Source organism: Apodemus sylvaticus, chromosome 16 (genome assembly GCF_947179515.1).
Source record: "Apodemus sylvaticus chromosome 16, mApoSyl1.1, whole genome shotgun sequence".
NCBI lineage: Eukaryota > Metazoa > Chordata > Mammalia > Rodentia > Muridae > Apodemus > Apodemus sylvaticus.
Genome location: NC_067487.1, coordinates 80,055,645 through 80,073,463, shown reverse-complemented (window position 1 = coordinate 80,073,463; position 17,819 = coordinate 80,055,645). Strand labels below are relative to the sequence as shown.

The 17,819-nt window shown below is 41.6% G+C and overlaps 1 protein-coding gene across 1 annotated transcript in view; it reads right to left on the bottom strand.

Annotated features, from left to right (window-relative positions):
* Adgrv1 (adhesion G protein-coupled receptor V1) overlaps positions 1-17,819 on the bottom strand; it is a 535,393-nt gene that overhangs the window by 460,362 nt on the left and 57,212 nt on the right. Inside the window, exons 18-23 of the mRNA XM_052159654.1 lie at positions 10,080-10,243; positions 8,858-8,981; positions 4,464-4,730; positions 2,835-2,961; positions 2,038-2,252; positions 86-817 (exon numbers count right to left, since the gene is read on the bottom strand). Coding sequence (XP_052015614.1) covers positions 86-817; positions 2,038-2,252; positions 2,835-2,961; positions 4,464-4,730; positions 8,858-8,981; positions 10,080-10,243 — 1,629 coding nt within the window. The remainder of the gene's footprint in view (positions 1-85; positions 818-2,037; positions 2,253-2,834; positions 2,962-4,463; positions 4,731-8,857; positions 8,982-10,079; positions 10,244-17,819) is intronic.

Sequence of the window (17,819 nt, the reverse complement as noted above, 5' to 3'; positions counted from 1 at the left end):
TTCTTTTAAATAAAAATCAAACTTTTTAATTGAAGAACTGAGATTCTTTCCTATTTAGTGTGCTAGTTACAATGTGGACACTCACCATCAATAATAGCTTCTCCTTTCAGACTCTTTATGCCTTTGGGCATTGCATTTCCATCCAGATAGAATTCAATTATGCCATCATCTAAGATGATTAAAACATGAAGCCAAACGCCTTCCTCTAAATATTTCATGACAGTACTCTTGGCAATATATGTAACATTTGATCCAAAAGTTTTATAATGAAGGGAAAGGGTCACGTGGGTTTCATTTGTTTGGATTTTTACCCCATAGTAGATGCTACCATGACTGTCATCCTTTGCTAGGAGAAATCCATCTGTATTGGCATTAGGCATTATCCAAGCTGAAAATGTAAAGTTGGCAATTGTGTTATTCCTGGAGGGCTGGTACTTGGGATCAACAGTACCAAATGCACCCTCTAGTCCACTGAAGTACAGGACATCTGTTCCACTGTGATGACGTCGCATATGTGGCTGCAAAGGCACAGTGTTTGGAAAAACTCCTACCAGCAGAAAGTCGATCATTGCTGGAAGGCCAGCCGGGAACTCTCGGGACAATACTTCCCAGCCAACCCGTATGTCACCAAAGACACCCTGTTGTCTCAAGATGGTGAAGTTGGTAATGTAAGACATATCATCTTCTGAGAGGACATCTTCAGCCACTTCTCTCTCCAGACACCCTGGATCCAAGATGAAAATTCCAAATGGATCATCATTGAATGGAATCATGACTGTCACCTGAAGGTTGGTTTCTGCTAGTTGGCCTCCAGGACCTGTAATGGGAACATTTAGAATGATTAAAAAGCCAGAAGTTAAATACTTTTTACTCTAAAAAAAAAGGCGGTATGTTTTACAGAGAAATTTCTAGTCCCCAGCATGTAATAAGGATACATGCTATACTATGTTCATAGCAGCCCTATTTATAATAGCCAGAAGCTGGAAAGAACCCAGATGTCCCTCAACGGAGGAATGGATACAGAAAATGTGGTATATATACACAATGGAGTACTACTCAGCCATTAGAAACAATTAATTCATGAAATTCTTAGACAAATGGATGGAGCTGGAGAACATCATCCTAAGTGAGGTAACCCAGTCTCAAAAGAACACTCATGGTATGCAGTCACTGATAAGTGGATATTAGCGTAGAATCTTGGAATACCCAAGACACAATTCACATATCAAAGGATGTCCAAGAAGAAGGAAGGAGTGGTCCCTGGTCCTGGAAAGGCTCGGTGCAGCAGTGTAGGGGGATACTAGAACAGGGAAGTGGAAGGGGTGGGTGGGGGAACAGGGGGAGGGAAGAGGGCTTATGGGACTTTCAGGGAGTGGGGAGCCAGAAAAGGGGAAATCATTTGAAATGTAAATAAAGAATATATTGAATAAAAAACATTTTTTTTGGCTGAGGGCATAGTTAAATGGTAGAGACATGATTAGCACAGAGTCTAAGATTCTATGCCTAAGACCAGTGAAAAACTGAACAAGAAAAACTAAGTCACATGCCTAGAACCTCAGTCCTCTATAGATGTAGGCAGTAGGATCCAGACGTAAGGTCAGCCTGAGCTGTACAGCAAAACCACATTTCAACAAACTGGAACAAAATGTCATCACTGGTGGCACACCAGCAGTGAGTGAGCTCTCTGGATCGTATCTCCAAGCCAACCTTTACATCACCAAAGACATCCCCATGTATCAAATGGTCAACACAAAAAGAGTTAGGGTGTACCTCAACGGTAGAGTAATTCCTAATGTACACAGGCTTAGGGGTTGACCCTCAGCACTACAAAAACAGAACAAAACAAGACAAAAACAAAACAAGCAAACAAAACAACAACAACAAAAAAGCCTTCTATTAAGAAGGTACTTTTGACATTAAAACTAGACAATAATAATAATACGCTTAACTTTACTGGAAACTTGGTTTTGTACACAATTCTGTTTAAGTATAATCTATAAAGCTTTGATGTTAACATAAGAGATGGAAAACTCGTACCTGAAATATTGACAAGCCTTAGAATGTAAAATTCATTGAATTCAGGAATCCCATCTGGGAGAGCACGGAGAATCACTGGTTTTGTTCCTTCTCTGTCTGTGAAGTTAACAGTCCCCGATGTTTTATAGAACTCTTGTCCAGGCTGCAGAGAGGCATTCTGGAACAGCTGCCAAGCCACGGAAACATTCCCGAAGTGTCCTCGGTGCCGTAAAATCCTGTGTGAAAATGGAACAAAAGTGTTTTATGAAACATGTATGTGGTGAATATGACTGTCACAAAAGCATTCTGTGCACTCTTGAAAGTATACATTTTTGATTTATCTCCATATTAGCCAGCCTGTCTCGCTCAGAAACCTCGAAAAAGACAAAGTAGCAGGAACAAAAAAGATAATCTTAGAATCTCTTCTTCAAAACCAATCAGCATGGGAAATTCTAAGACCAAGTGGAGAAAGAACTTGATAGGAATGGGAACAGTTTTCAGAAGGAAAATCCTCCGTGCAATGAGTCACAAGTTGCAAATTCTGTGAAGATTGTTCCTGAAGACTGAATAACTGAAGTCCTATAGTCTTGAAAGGATAGAACATCGAGGGAGAAGGGCAGAAACCAAGTTCTATCTATCCATGAATTGTTGTCATGGATAGCTCCTTAATGAAAAATATTATAGCAGAGCAAAAACAAAGTTGCCATTTATCCCATTTACATTTTATCTATATAGATTAACAGTGTTTCCATTTTGCTCACTTAATGATCTCATGTTGTTGGCTCCAGTTTTAACTCTCCTTATCCAAGTACACTCACCAAAAAGCATTTGTCTTTCCTTCTTCCACTGCTTTGTCTACAGGCTCCAGGGAGAAGACACCACTGGGGTCATCGTTGGCTTCAACTATGACTGTAGCTACCCCGTACTCATAAACTACTGTGTCACCTAAATAAAGCACAAAAGAGTCAAAGTCATTTTTTAAAAAGCTAAATTTTATTTTCACAAAATTTTGTAACATGTATTTATTTTCTTCACTTAAATTCTAAGAAATATGCAACTACATATTTTAAAAAAAAAAGGCTTTGGGGATGGTTCAGTGGGTGAAGCTTGGTGCATGCGCATGTTTGACATTCAGATTGCAGCCCCGGAGTAAAAGCCAAGGGTGTCTGCAAGCCCAGCTAGGTGACAAGAGGCCATCGTCTCCAAAGGACTTGTGAGCCAGTCAGCCCAGCTGAAACTGCACAAATGGGGTTCAGCAAGAGACCCTGCCTCACAAAACAGGAACAGACTGCGAGAGGAGGACGCCTAACAATGTTCTCTGGCCGCCACATGCATATACCATATGCACACAAAGCAACCATGTGTGCAGATATACTCCCAGTCTGCATATATTAAAAGGCACTAGAAATAACAAAACCTCAATAGCAGTAACCAAAGCCAGTGACCAGATTCTAATTATTAAATAACTTTCTTAAAGTCAGGGCTTCCAAAAGAACTGGATAATTTCAGGATTGTGACAAGAAAATTATACTGTGAACTTGGAACAGCTTGCTGTGAGAAAAAGAAAAGCTTGAAGAATAAAGGCACGTCAAAAGACAAAGAAGTCATGCTGAGTAGATCCCCACTAGCCAAATATGGGCAAAAGTAATCATAAACTTAAGGGATGGTAATAAAAGCAATTGCATCACTAAACAGAAATTATGATTTGATTCCAATAAATATCAGTGAAAATTTGAAAAAAAAATCAGTAATAACAAAGCTAAATAATTTCATGCTAACTAGCCAAAACATTTACTAATTATATTAAGAAGTAAGCTTGTAGGTTGTCACTTTAACTTAACTAAAACAAGTACAATGATGAGACAAACCAAAGTCCTGACGAGGCCATATGAAGATCACAGAATTGCTTCAGTGGTGTTAACACCAAGAATAAAATACCTGTGTGAAATGAAAATGAAACATCGGGCAAACTCAAATGAGACATATTCAGGCCCATGGCTTTGTGGGGATCATGAGAGTCAGAGAAACACCACGGAACTACTTTACACTGAGAGGACTGAATAATTCCAATCAGGGTAATGTTGCTACAAACAGTGTTATTGGGAGAACTAAAGGAACCTGAAAGGTAACAGAGGTGACAGTTTGCACTGATATTAGCTTCCTGACTTCCAAGCTGTGCTCCATTTCAGGCATGAAAGCAATGATAGGCCTGAAACCATGAGCCAAAGCCCTTCTGCTTATAAGTTGATTTTCCCAGAACTTTTATGGCACTGTGATCTAACTTTCACTGCACAGAAAGGTTCAACGACCATCTTCCTCATGCCACCCGTCAAGCAACAGCACGCGGCTTTCCTCATGCGCAGTCTCAGATTCTAGCAGAGGCGGACCCGGCACAACTGCTTACCGGTACAGAAAACCACAAATCAGCCAGAACAGCAGGTATGTACCTGTTGAATTGAACAGGATAATATAAAAGGGTTCATCGGTTTCTGGGATTCCATCGTCATTGACATATACAGATATACTCTGTTCTCTGCTTCCAACTTCAAATACAAGGCTCTCTCCTTTCTCAACAGGAACAAAGTCTCCCTCTCCTCCTGAAGCCTTTCCGTCCATGGTAGCATATTGAACAGTGCAGGCCACGTCAACAGATCCATTTCTGAGAACTGTAAAGTTGGCAGTCTCACCCTCCTGGACCCTCACAACACAAGGCTCTGGAATACACACAGAAAGAAATACATCAGTCTGTTCCAGTCCGTGAGCATATTTTCAGATCATTCCCGTTTCTGCCTGACACTGACAGGAAAAGCCTGAATGTGGTGTTTACTCACTCCCCTCTGCTACAAGCTCCCTCTGAAGGCCTCGAGTCAGTGCCCCTCCTGGCGTAATGTGCAATAGTACCAGTGCTTGTGGCATCAAAAGATTTCCTTTTTCTTCCAACTGCAGCTTAGTATATACCTCATGTTATAGGTAAGTTCCTTGAATAGAAATCTCTTGTTTCATTTTGTTATGGTAGTTAGAAAAAACATAACCCTAATAATTTCATGAATTCATTGCTTTTAATAGCTGAGTAGTATTCCATTAGTTAAAACGTAAGACATTTTCTGTATCCATTCCTCTGTTGAAGGTCATCTGGGTTCTTTCCAGCTTTTGGCTATTATAAATTAGGCTATGACCAAAGTGGAGCATGTGTTCTTGTTATATGTTGGAGCATCTTTTGGGTATATGGCCAAGAGTGGTATAGCTGGGTCCTCAGGTCCAATTTTCTGAGGAACAGCCAAAATGATTTCCAGAGTGGTTGTACCAGCTTGCAATCCCACCAGCAATGGAGGAGTGTTCCTCTTTCTCCACATCCTCTTCAAGCATCTGCTGTTACCTGAGTTTTTGATCTTAGCCATTCTGACTGGTGTGAGGTGGAATCTCATGGTTGTTTTGATTTGCGTTTCCCTGATGATTAAGGATATTGAGTACTTCTTTAGGTGTTTCTCAGCCATTCAATATTCCTCAGTTGAAAATTCTTTGTTTAGCTCTGTACCCCATTTTTAATAGAGTTATTTGGTTCTATGGAGTCTAACTTCTTGATTTCTTGGTATATATTAGATACTAGCCCTCTATAGGATGTAGAATTGGTAAAGATCTGTTCCCAACCTGTTGGTTGCCATTTTGTCCTATTGACAGTGTCCTCTTTGCCTTACAGAAGCTATACAATTTTATGAGGTTCCATTTGTCTATTGTTGATCTTAGAGCATAAGACATATTGGTGATCTGTTCAGGAAATTTTTCCCTATACCTATGTGTTCAAGGTTCTTCCCCACTTTCTCCTCTACTAGTTTCAGTGTATCTGGTTTTATGTGGCTGTCCTTGAGCCACTTGGACTGAAATTCTGAGCCAAATGGATGGAACTAGAAAATATCATCCTGAGTGAAGTAACCCAGTCACAATTATGCACTCACTGATAAGTGGATATTAGCCCAAAAGCTCTGGATACCCAAGATGCAATTCACAGACCACATGAAGGTCAAGAAGAAGGAAGACCAAAGTGTAGATGCTTCTGTCTTTCTTAAAAGGGGGAACAAAATACTCATGGGAGCAAATACAAACTGTAGAGTAGAGATTGAAGCAAAGGCCATCCTAAGGCTGCCCCACTTGGGGATCCATCCCATACACAGTCACTACATGCAGACACTCTAGTGGATGCCAAGAAATGCTTGCTGACAGGAGCCCGGTAAAGTTGTCTCCTGAGAGGCTGCCAGAGCCTGACAAATAAGGAAGCAGATGCTCCCAACCAATCAGTGGACTGCACACAGGGTCCGCAATAGAGGAGTTAGAAAAAGGACAAAAGGATCAGAAAGGGTTTGCAATCCCATAGGAAGAACATAGGAATCCCATAGGAATATCAACCAACCAGACCCTCGAGAACTCCCAAACACAGAGTACACATGGAGGGACCCATGGCTCCACCCTCATATGTAGCAGAGGACAGCCTTGTTGGAAGTCAACAGGAGGAGAGGCCCTTGGTCCTGTGAATCCTCAATGCCCCAGTGTAGGGGAATGAGAGGTTGGGGAGGCAGAAGTGGGTTGGTGGGTTGGTGGGTGGGGGAACATCCTCATAGAAGCAGGGGGAAAGGGGAGGGGATAGAGGGTTTGGGGGGGGAACCAGAAAGGGGTTAGCATTTAAAATGTAAATAAAAAAATATCCAATTGAGGAATATTGAATGGCTGAGAAGCACCTAAAGAAATGTTCAACATCTTTAGTCATCAGAGAAATGCAATTAAAACAACCCTGAGATTCCACCTCACACCAATCAGATTGGCTAAGATCAAAAACTCAGGTAACAGCAGATGCTGGTAAGGATGTGGAGAAAGAGAAACACTCCTCCATTGCTGGTGGGATTGCAAGCTGGTAAAACCACTCTGGAAATCAGTTTGGCAGTTCCTTAGAAAATTGGGCATAGTACTACCTGAGGACCCAACTTACCACTCCTGGACATATACTCAGAAGATGCTTAAACATGCAATAAGGACACATGCTCCACTATGTTCATAGCAGCCTTATTTATAATAGCCAGAAGCTGTAAAGAACCCAGATGTCCCTAAACAGAGGAATGGATACAGAAAATGTGGTACATTTACACAATGGAGTACTACTCAGCTATTAAAAACAATGAATTCATGAAGTTCTTAGGCAAATGGATGGAACTAGAAAATACCATCCTGAGTGAGGTAACCCAATCACAAAAGAACACACATGGTATGTACTCACTGATAAGTAGATATTAGCCCAGAAGCTTGGAATACCCATGATACAACTTACAGACCATATGAAGCTCAAAAGAAGGAAGACCAAAGTGTGGATACTTTGGTCCTTCTTAGAAGGGGGAAAAATGCCCATGGGAAGAGAGATACAGAGACAAAATGTGGAGCAGAGACTGAAGGAAAGGCCATGCAGAAACTGTCCTACCTGGGAATCCATTCCATATACAGTTACCAAACCCAGACACTATTGTAGATGCTAAGTGCTAGTTGACAGGACCCTGATAACAGTTGTCTCCTGAGAGGCTCTGCCAATGTCTGACAAATACAGAAGCAGATGCTCACAGCCAACCAATGGACTGAGCATAGGGTCTGCAATGGAGGAACTAGTGAAAGGACCCAAGGAGCTAAAGAGGTTTGCAGCCTCATAGGAGGAACAACAATATGAACCAACATATAACCCTGGAGCACCCAGGGACTTAACTACCAACCAAAGAATAAACATGGAGGGACCCATGGTTCCAGCCACATGGGTAGCAGAGGATGGCCTGGTAGGTCATCAATGAGAAGAGAGTCTCTTGGACTTGTGAATGCTTGATGCACCAGTGTAGGAGAATGTCAGGACAGAAAGTGGGAGTGGGTGGGTTGGTGAGCAGGGGGAGGGGGATGGGATAGGGGGTTTTAGAGAGGAAAAGTGGAAAGGGGATAACATTTGAAATGTAAAGAAAGAAAATATCTAATAAAAAAGAAAAATGTCTAATAAAATAGAAGAAAAACAAAATAAAAAAGATAAACTTAAAACTAATTCATTAACTACATATTACTTGAAGGTTAAAAATCATGTATGCTACTATGATAAATTTCACCTATATACATGTTATACAAAAGAGATTTCAAAGAATTGAGAATTTGATTAAGTCCCATAAGTAGGACTAAGGGATGTTTCAGGAGCAAAGGACAGGTGTAAAGAAAGCAGTAAAACGACAAAAAGGGAGGATTCTTGAATACTATGTCCATTAACCATCATTAACTGTAACAAGTGACCGCCCTTACAAAGCGCAGCAGGCCCGCTAATCAGACTCTCTTAGGAAGCGTCTTCCCAGACATGTCCTCTGCGCTACCCAAATCAAGGCATGCTGGGGAGAAAAGCAAGCAGTGAGCTACCAGCTGCCCTTCCTTGGATGTTTCAGAAGGTCCTAAAATTAAAATGTTTAAACTCAAACACAGAACATCAATTATCAAATGAAATGATACTTAAACAAACTGATTACACTATAGAAAATGTCAAGTTAATAATTCTTCTTAAAGCTATGTATAGGGGCTGGAGAGATGGCTCAGCAGTTTAGAGTGCTTGTTGCTCTTGCAGAAGAGCCGGGTTTGATCCCCAAGACCCACAGGACAGGTCACAGCCATCATAACTCCCAGTGCAGGGACCCATTGTCCCCTTATGACCTGCACAGGCACAAGGCGTGCGCATGGTACAAATGCATACAATGCTGAAAAAACATACATACAAATAAAATTGTCTTCAAACATATATATTATTTAAGACCAATGCAAACTCACTCAAACAAGACAGCAATACTACCTGCAAAATAAATGGGGTCATCGTTCCTTAGAATCCTCAGGGAGGCAGTTGTCCTGTTTCCTGTTTGAGCTCCTCCAGTGGCATTAAGTAGGATAATAGTGAATTCCTCCGTCTCCTCGGGAATCTTTGGCAAAATGGTACATACTTTAAGTCAAATGAATCATACATGTAATTACACTATGCATGCCTGTTATTTGTTTTTGAAAGCTCAGTTATTACTGCTCATATTCACTGCCATCTCTAAGATGAAGGCTTCCTTAAAAGTTTCCCCATAAAACTCAGATTGCCCTAAAATCATTTCAATATTGTTCTTCCAGGCAGCCACTCTATTGCAGTTGGCAATAAAGTATAATGGAAATATGTATATTTTGACTTAAGTAAGGAAAATGTGGGCATACAGCAGAGGCTCATATTATTTTTATAAGAAAATAGAAAACAAGCTAAGGGGAAAAAGCAGACCAGAAAAACAATGTAACAGTTGAAAGCCTTCCAAACAGAGAACTAACAGTCACTGGGCTATTAGCTCCCCAACTCTGTCTTAAAAAATTCTGGAAGCTTCCTGTGCAGGTCCTAAGACATCCTCACTGCCACGTCCTCTAAAAGATAAGATTTCCACTTCTCTGCTTCCTTCTCATTGTCAGTGTGACTTAGACTTCTCCTTGACACAAAACAGGAAGAAGGGTGACAGTTTTGTGGGTTGGGGCCAGTTCTGAGGGAAAGCGACCAGCTCCTCTGCTTTGCCCTGAGAAAGGTCCAGTCCACCTCAGCGAAGTTCATTATCCCTCCTGATAGGCTGACACTGAAGTGCACCGTGAGATACCCAGAGACAGCTCCTCTTCAAAATGCCAAACGGAGGTCAGTTGCTAAATGTCTCCCACAACCATGAATCCATTGTATTTAATATAAAATGATATATAATTGACGGTATCAATTGTAAGAGTTTTAGAAATGCCTTTAAGATACCCTTAAAAAAACATTGCCATCTTGCTTTATAACCATCCACTCATGCTAAACCTCTTTATCAAACAGCATCAGCACAAAATGAATGGGCAGGTATTTAATTCTTCAGTGAAAAGGAATGAAAGAGCTGTAATGTCGACTGCTTACATAACATAGCTCTTGACCATCAGCACCACAAAGATAAACCTAGCAAATAACACCAAAAGGGTGTGATTCAGAGCTTACAACAAGCCAGGCAGAAACCTGAATAAACAGCACTTACTTCATCTGCAAGGGAGTAGACGGTGATGTTTTTAAAAAATTCTTCGTCTCCAAAACAAACAGTTCCTTGCACAGGAAACACATCTTGGGTAAAGTCTGGACTAACCACCCATGATATATTAACAGCACCAAAGTTGCCTCCAGTTCGCATTAGACTGTAAACAGCTGAAAGATACAGGAACATCGGGTGAACAAGCAAAATAAGCAGAAATCGCATATTCTCTTAGCATATAACCCACAAAACTGTCACATAGGCTGACGCACGTACGTGTGTGTGTGTGTGTGTGTGTGTGTGTGTGTGTTTAACCTGTTCAATCTTTCCCATTGCACTTTGGGATATCGGGCATAGGAATGGAATTAGAATCACTTAGTACAACTATTATAAAGTCCTACAAGCAGATTCACCAAAGGCATTTGCCAGAAAGTGAACTTGTATTGACAAGCAAAGTTATTTTATTATCCAGACAGTTCTTAAAAAATAAAGGAATTCTCATCTTCTGGCGCTGCCATAGCTTCTCAATAACAACTCTTAGCTGTAGTGTGCTCTCCACCTGACTGACTTGATTCCTTCCTGAGTGTCTGAGTTTACACTGTATTAGCTGAAAGCAAACTGAACTGAAACTGAGGTCTTCAATATCACCCCAATGCTATGGAGGAACGGGAACAGCAAGCCAAACCCTGGGTTTTAAAAGAGGAGCTTCTAAGTTGCATACAATTTCTTTTTTTTTTAATTTTTTATTTTCTATATTCTTTGTTTACATTCCAAACGATTTTCCCTTTCCCAGTTCCCCCTCCCCATAAAGTCCTCTTCCCTCTGTCCATTCCCCAATCACCCCCTCCCATTTCTCTGTCCTGGTACACCCCTACAACGCTGGATCAAGCATTTCCAGGACCAAGACCCTCTCCTTCCTTCTCCTTGGGAATCATTTGATAGGTGAATTGTGTCTTGGGTACTCAGAGCTTCTGAGCTAATATCCACTTATCAGAGACTGCATTCCATGTGTGTTCTTTTGTGATTGGGTTGCCTCACTTAGGATGATATTTTCCAGATCCAACCATTTGCCTAAGAATTTCATGAACTCATTGTTTTTAATAGCTGAGTAGTATTCCATTGTGTAAATATAACACATTTTCTGTATCCATTCCTCCACTGAGGGACATCTGGGTTCTTTCCAGCTTCTGGCTATTATAAATGGGGCTGCTATGAACATAGTGGAGCATGTGTCCTTATTGCATGCCAGGAAATCCTATGGATATATGCCCAGGAATGTATCGCAGGGTCCTCCAGAAATGTTATGCCCAGTTTTCTGAGGAACAGCCAGACTGATTTCCAGAGTGGTTGTACCAATTTGCAAGCCCACCAGCAGTGGAGTAGTGTTCCTCTTTCTCCACATCCTCGCCAACACATGCTGTCTCCTAAGTTTTTTTTTTTATTTTATTTTTTTTATTATTATTATTCGATATAATTTATTTACATTTCAAATGATTTCCCCTTTTCTAGCCCCCCCACTCCCCGAAAGTCCCGCAAACCCGCTTCTCTTCCCCTGTCCTCCCACCCACCCCTTCCCACTTCCCCGTTCTGGTTTTGCTGAATACTGTTTCACTGAGTCTTTCCAGAACCAGGGGCCACTCCTCCTTTCTTCTTGTACCTCATTTGATGTGTGGATTATGTTTTGGGTATTCCAGTTTTCTAGGTTAATATCCACTTATTAGTGAGTGCATACCATGATTCACCTTTTGAGTCTGGGTTACCTCACTTAGTATGATATTCTCTAGCTCCATCCATTTGCCTAAGAATTTCATTAATTCATTGTTTCTAATGGCTGAATAGTACTCCATTGTGTAGATATACCACATTTTTTGCATCCACTCTTCTGTTGAGGGATACCTGGGTTCTTTCCAGCATCTGGCAATTACAAATAGGGCTGCTATGAACATAGTAGAACATGTATCCTTATTACATGGTGGGGAGTCTTCTGGGTATATGCCCAGGAGTGGTATAGCAGTATCTTCTGGAAGTAAGGTGCCCAGTTTTCGGAGGAACCGCCAGACTGATTTCCAGAGTGGTTGTACCAATTTGCAACCCCACCAGCAGTGGAGGAGTGTTCCTCTTTCTCCACACCCTCTCCAACACCTGCTGTCTCCTGAATTTTTAATCTTAGCCATTCTGACTGGTGTAAGATGAAATCTTAGGGTTGTTTTGATTTGCATTTCCCTAATGACTAATGAAGTTGAGCATTTTTTAAGATGCTTCTCCGCCATCTGAAGTTCTTCAGGTGAGAATTCTTTGTTTAACTCTGTACCCCATTTTTTAATAGGGTTGTTTGGTTTTCTGGAGTCTAACTTCTTGAGTTCTTTATATATATTGGATATTAGCCCTCTATCTGATGTAGGATTGGTGAAGATCTTTTCCCAATTTGTTGGTTGCCGATTTGTCCTCTTGATGGTGTCCTTTGCCTTACAGAAACTTTGTAATTTTATGAGGTCCCATTTGTCAATTCTTGCTCTTAGAGCATAACCTATTGGTGTTCTGTTCAGAAACTTTCTCCCTGTACCGATGTCCTCAAGGGTCTTCCCCAGTTTCTTTTCTATTAGCTTCAGAGTGTCTGGCTTTATGTGGAGGTCCTTGATCCATTTGGATTTGAGCTTAGTACAAGGAGACAAGGATGGATCAATTCACATTCTTCTGCATGCTGCCCTCCAGTTGAACCAGCACCATTTGTTGAAAAGGCTATCTTTTTTCCATTGGATGTTTTCAGCCTCTTTGTCGAGGATCAAGTGGCCATAGGTGTGTGGGTTCATTTCTGGATCTTCAATCCTGTTCCATTGATCCTCCTGCCTGTCACTGTACCAATACCATGCAGTTTTTAACACTATTGCTCTGTAGTATTGCTTGAGGTCAGGGATACTGATTCCCCCAGATTTCCTTTTGTTGCTGAGAATAGTTTTAGCTATCCTGGGTTTTTTGTTGTTCCAGATGAATTTGATAATTGCTCTTTCTAACTCTGTGAAGAATTGAGTTGGGATTTTGATGGGTATTGCATTGAATCTGTATAGTGCTTTAGGCAAAATGGCCATTTTAACTATATTGATTCTACCGATCCATGAGCATGGGAGGTTTTCCCATTTTTTGAGGTCTTCTTCCATTTCCTTCTTCAGAGTCTTGAAGTTCTTGTCATAGAGATCTTTCACATGTTTGGTAAGAGTCACCCCAAGATACTTTATACTGTTTGTGGCTATTGTGAAGGGGGTCATTTCCCTAATTTCTTTCTCAGCCTGCTTATCCTTTGAGTATAGGAAGGCCACTGATTTGCTTGAGTTGATTTTATAGCCTGCCACTTTGCTGAAGTTGTTTATCAGCTGTAGGAGCTCTCTAGTGGAGTTCTTTGGGTCACTTAGGTAGACGATCATGTCGTCTGCAAATAATGATAGTTTGACTTCTTCCTTTCCAATTTGTATCCCTTTGACCTCCTTATGTTGTCGAATTGCCCGAGCTAGTACCTCAAGTACAATATTGAAAAGATAAGGAGAAAGGGGGCAGCCTTGTCTGGTCCCTGATTTCAGTGGGATTGCTTCAAGTTTCTCTCCATTTAGTTTGATGCTGGCTACCGGTTTGCTGTATATTGCTTTTACTATGTTTAGGTATGGGACTTGAATTCCTGTTCTCTCCAAGACTTTAAGCATGAAGGGATGCTGAATTTTGTCAAATGCTTTTTCAGCATCCAATGAAATGACCATGTGGTTTTGTTCTTTGAGTTTGTTTATGTAATGCATTGTATTGATGGATTTCCGTATATTGAACCAACCCTGCATTCCCGGGATAAAGCCTACTTGATCATGGTGGATGATCGTTTTGATGTGTTCTTGGATTCGGTTGGCAAGAATTTTATTGAGTATTTTTGCATCGATGTTCATAAGGGAAATTGGTCTGAAGTTCTCTTTCTTTGTTGGATCTTTGTGTGGCTTTGGTATCAGTGTAATTGTGGCTTCGTAGAAGGAATTGGGTAGTGCTCCTTCTGTTTCTATTTTGTGGAATAGTTTGAAGAGTATTGGTGTTAACTCTTCTTTGAAGGTCTGGTAGAATTCTGCACTGAAGCCATCTGGTCCTGTGCTTTTTTTGGTTGGAAGACTTTCTATGACTCCTTCTATTTCTTTAGGCATTATGGGACTGCTTAGATGGTCTAGTTGGTCCTGATTTAATTTTGGTATTTGGTATCTGTCAAGGAAATTGTCCATTTCCTCCAGATTCTCCAGTTGTGTTGAGTATAGGCTCTTGTAGTAGGATCTGATGATTTTTTGGATTTCCTCAGTTTCCGTTGTTATATCTCCCTTTTCATTTCTAAGTTTGTTAATTTGGATACTTTCTCTGTGCCCTTTGGTCAGTCTGGCTAAGGGTTTATCTATCTTGTTGATTTTCTCAAAGAACCAGCTCCTGGTATTGTTGATTTTTTGTATGGTTCTCTTTGTTTCTACTTGATTGATTTCGGCCCTGAGTTTGATGATTTCCTGCCTTCTACTCCTCCTGGGCGAAATAGCTTCTTTTTGTTCTAGGGCTTTCAGGTGTGTCATTAAGCTGGTAATGTATGCTCTCTCCATTTTCTTTTTGGAGGCACTCAGGGCTATGAGTTTTCCTCTTAGCACTGCTTTCATTGTGTCCCATAGATTTGGGTATGTTGTGTTTTCATTTTCATTGTGTTCTAAAAAGTCTTTAATTTCTTTCTTTATTTCTTCCTTGACCAAGGTATCATTGAGTAGAGTATTGTTCAGTTTCCACGTGTATGCGGGCTTTCTGTTGTTTCTGTTGCTATTGAAGACCACTTTTACTCCATAGTGATCAGATAGGAGGCATGGGATTAGTTCGATCTTCTTATATTTGTTGAGGTCTGTCTTGTGACCAATTATATGGTCGATTTTGGAGAAGGTACCATGAGGTGCTGAGAAAAAGGTATATTCTTTTGTTTTAGGATACAATGTTCTATATATATCTGTTAAATCTAATTGGTCCAAAGCTTCAATTAGTTTCATTGTGTCCCTGTTTAGTTTCTGTTTTCCTGATCGGTCCATTGAGGAAAGTGCAGTGTTGAAGTCACCCACAATTATTGTGTTAGGTGCAATGTGTGCTTTTAGTTTTAATAAAGTTTCTTTTACGAAAGAGGGTGCCCTTGCATTTGGGGCATAGATGTTCAGGATTGACAGTTCTTCTTTTTGTATTTTTCCTTTGACCAGCAAGAAGTGTCCCTCAGGGTCTCTTTTGATGACTTTGGGTTGAAAGTCAATTTTATCTGATATTAAAATGGCTACTCCAGCTTGTTTCCTGAGACCATTTGCTTGTAAAATTGTCTTCCAGCCTTTTACTCTAAGGTAGTGTTTGTCTTTGACCCTGAGGTGTGTTTCCTGTAAGCAGCAAAATGTAGGGTCCTGTTTACGTATCCATTCAGTTAGTCTGTGTCTTTTTATTGGGGCATTAAGTCCATTGATTTTAAGAGATATTAAGGAATAGTGATTGTTACTTCCTATCATTTTTGACGTTATTTTTTAAATTTGAATGCTTAACTTCTTTTGGGTTTGATGAAAGGTTACTATCTTGCTTTTTCCAGGGTGAAGTTTCCCTCCTTGTATTGGTGTTGTCCTCCTATTATCCTTTTTAGGGCCGGGTTTGTGGATAGATATTGGGTAAACTTGGTTTTGTCATGAAATATCTTAGTTTCTCCATCTATGGTGATTGAGAGTTTTGCTGGATATAGTAGTTTTGGTTGGCATTTGTATTCTCTTAGAGTCTGCATGAGATCTGCCCAGGACCTTCTAGCCTTCATAGTCTCAGGTGAAAAGTCTGCTGTGATTCTGATAGGTCTTCCTTTATATGTTACTTGGCCTTTTTCTCTTACTGCTTTTAGTATTCTTTCTTTGTTTAGAACATTTGGTGTTTTGATTATTATGTGACAAGAAGTATTTCTGTTCTGGTCCAGTCTGTTTGGAGTTCTGTAGGCTTCTTGTATATTCATGGGCATCTCTCTCTTTAGGTTAGGGAAGTTTTCTTCCATAATTTTATTGAAGATGTTTGCTGGCCCTTTAAGTTGTAAATCTTCACTCTCATCTATGCCTATAATCCTTAGGTTTGGTCTTCTCATTGTGTCCTGGATTTCCTGGATATTTTGGGTTACAAGCTTTTTGCATTTTGCATTTTCTTTAACTGTTGAGTCCATGGTTTCTATGGAATCTTCAGCATCTGAGATTCTTTCTTCTATCTCTTGTATTCTGTTGTTGATATTTGCATCTCTGTCCCCTGATTTCTTCCCAAGGCTTTCTATCTCCAAAGTTGTCTCCCTTTGAGTTTTCTTAGTTGTTTCTACTTCTGATTTTAGATCCTGGATGGTTTTGCTTAGCTCCTTCACTTGCATGTTTGTGTTTTCCTGTAATTCTTTAAGAGATTTTTGTGTTTCGTCTTTCATGACCTCAGCCTGTTGACCAAAGTTCTCCTGTATTTCTTTAAGTGTTTTTTGCATTTCCTCCTTGTTGGCTTTTGTATTCTCCTGGATTTCTTTCAATGATTTTTGTGTTTCCCTTGCAAGGGCTTCTAACTTTTGATCCATTTTCTCCTGAATTTCTTTATGTATGTCCTTCATGTGTTCCTGTACCAGCATCATGACCAGTGATTTTAAATCCAAATCTTGTTTTACTGGTGTGATGGGGTATCCAGGACATGTTGGTAGAGGAGAATTGGGTTCAGATGTTGCCATATTGCCTTGATTTTTGTTAGTGACGTTCCTGCGTTTGCCTTTTGCCATCTAGTTCTCACTGGTGTTAGTTTATCTTGTCAGTGCTGGACTCACCAGTGCAAGCTGCCCCTTCCCAGTTGGCCTCTGGTGCACAGCTTACCTCCTGCACTGCTTGTAGACAGTGTGCTGCTGCCCAGGCTGTTCCGATCCCAAAGCAGGCACCCGAAGGCTCCCGCTGGGGCCCGCTGGATTCGCTGGAGCACACTGACTTCTCCCAGCTGGCCGCCCGGAAGCCCAGCTAGCCACTTGCAGGACTTGGAGATGTAATGCTGCCGCCCAGACTGATCTGGATCCGGAAGCGGAGAGAGTAGAGCTAAGGGCTTCTGCCTGAGGCCTTGCCCCAGATTGTGTCTGTGGACCAGATGGAGCCTGTGTGCACCCCCAGGGAGTGCCGAAGGTGTATGCTACTGTGACCTCCCCTGTGTTCCGCTCACTCCGCTGGGCAGCCGATCCGCCAACCGGGCTGTCGCACACAAGGTTAGCCTGGCCGCCCAGTCCCTGAGTCCAGGCAAAAGCCTGGGAGGCCAAGGTCCGAGCAAAGTTCCCCTAGGGCTATGACTGTTAATTGGGTCTGCCAGGTGACTAGGATGGCGGGCGTGCGCGCCCGCGCTCCCTGAAAGCGCAGGGAGAGTCTGCTTTGCTAACAATCACCTGGGTGGGTTGACTCACAGATGGCCCACCAAGCCGCCCAGTTCTTGGGGTCAGTCCTGTGCCTTTTGGGGCCTGGACCCCCGCTTTGTTAGCCTTAGGCTATGCCTGTTACAGGTCTGCCCGCCTGAGCTCTCTGTCGTCCTGCAGGCAAAATGGCGGCGGCGCGCTCGCAGGCCTGGGCAAAAAACCTCCTGGTTGGGTTGGCGCCCCGATGGCCCCCCGACCCACGCAGGGCCTGGGTGCAGGCCAACGCCCGTCGGGCTCAGACCACCGCGGTGTTGGCCTCGGATTATGTTTGTGTACCTCAGTCTGTC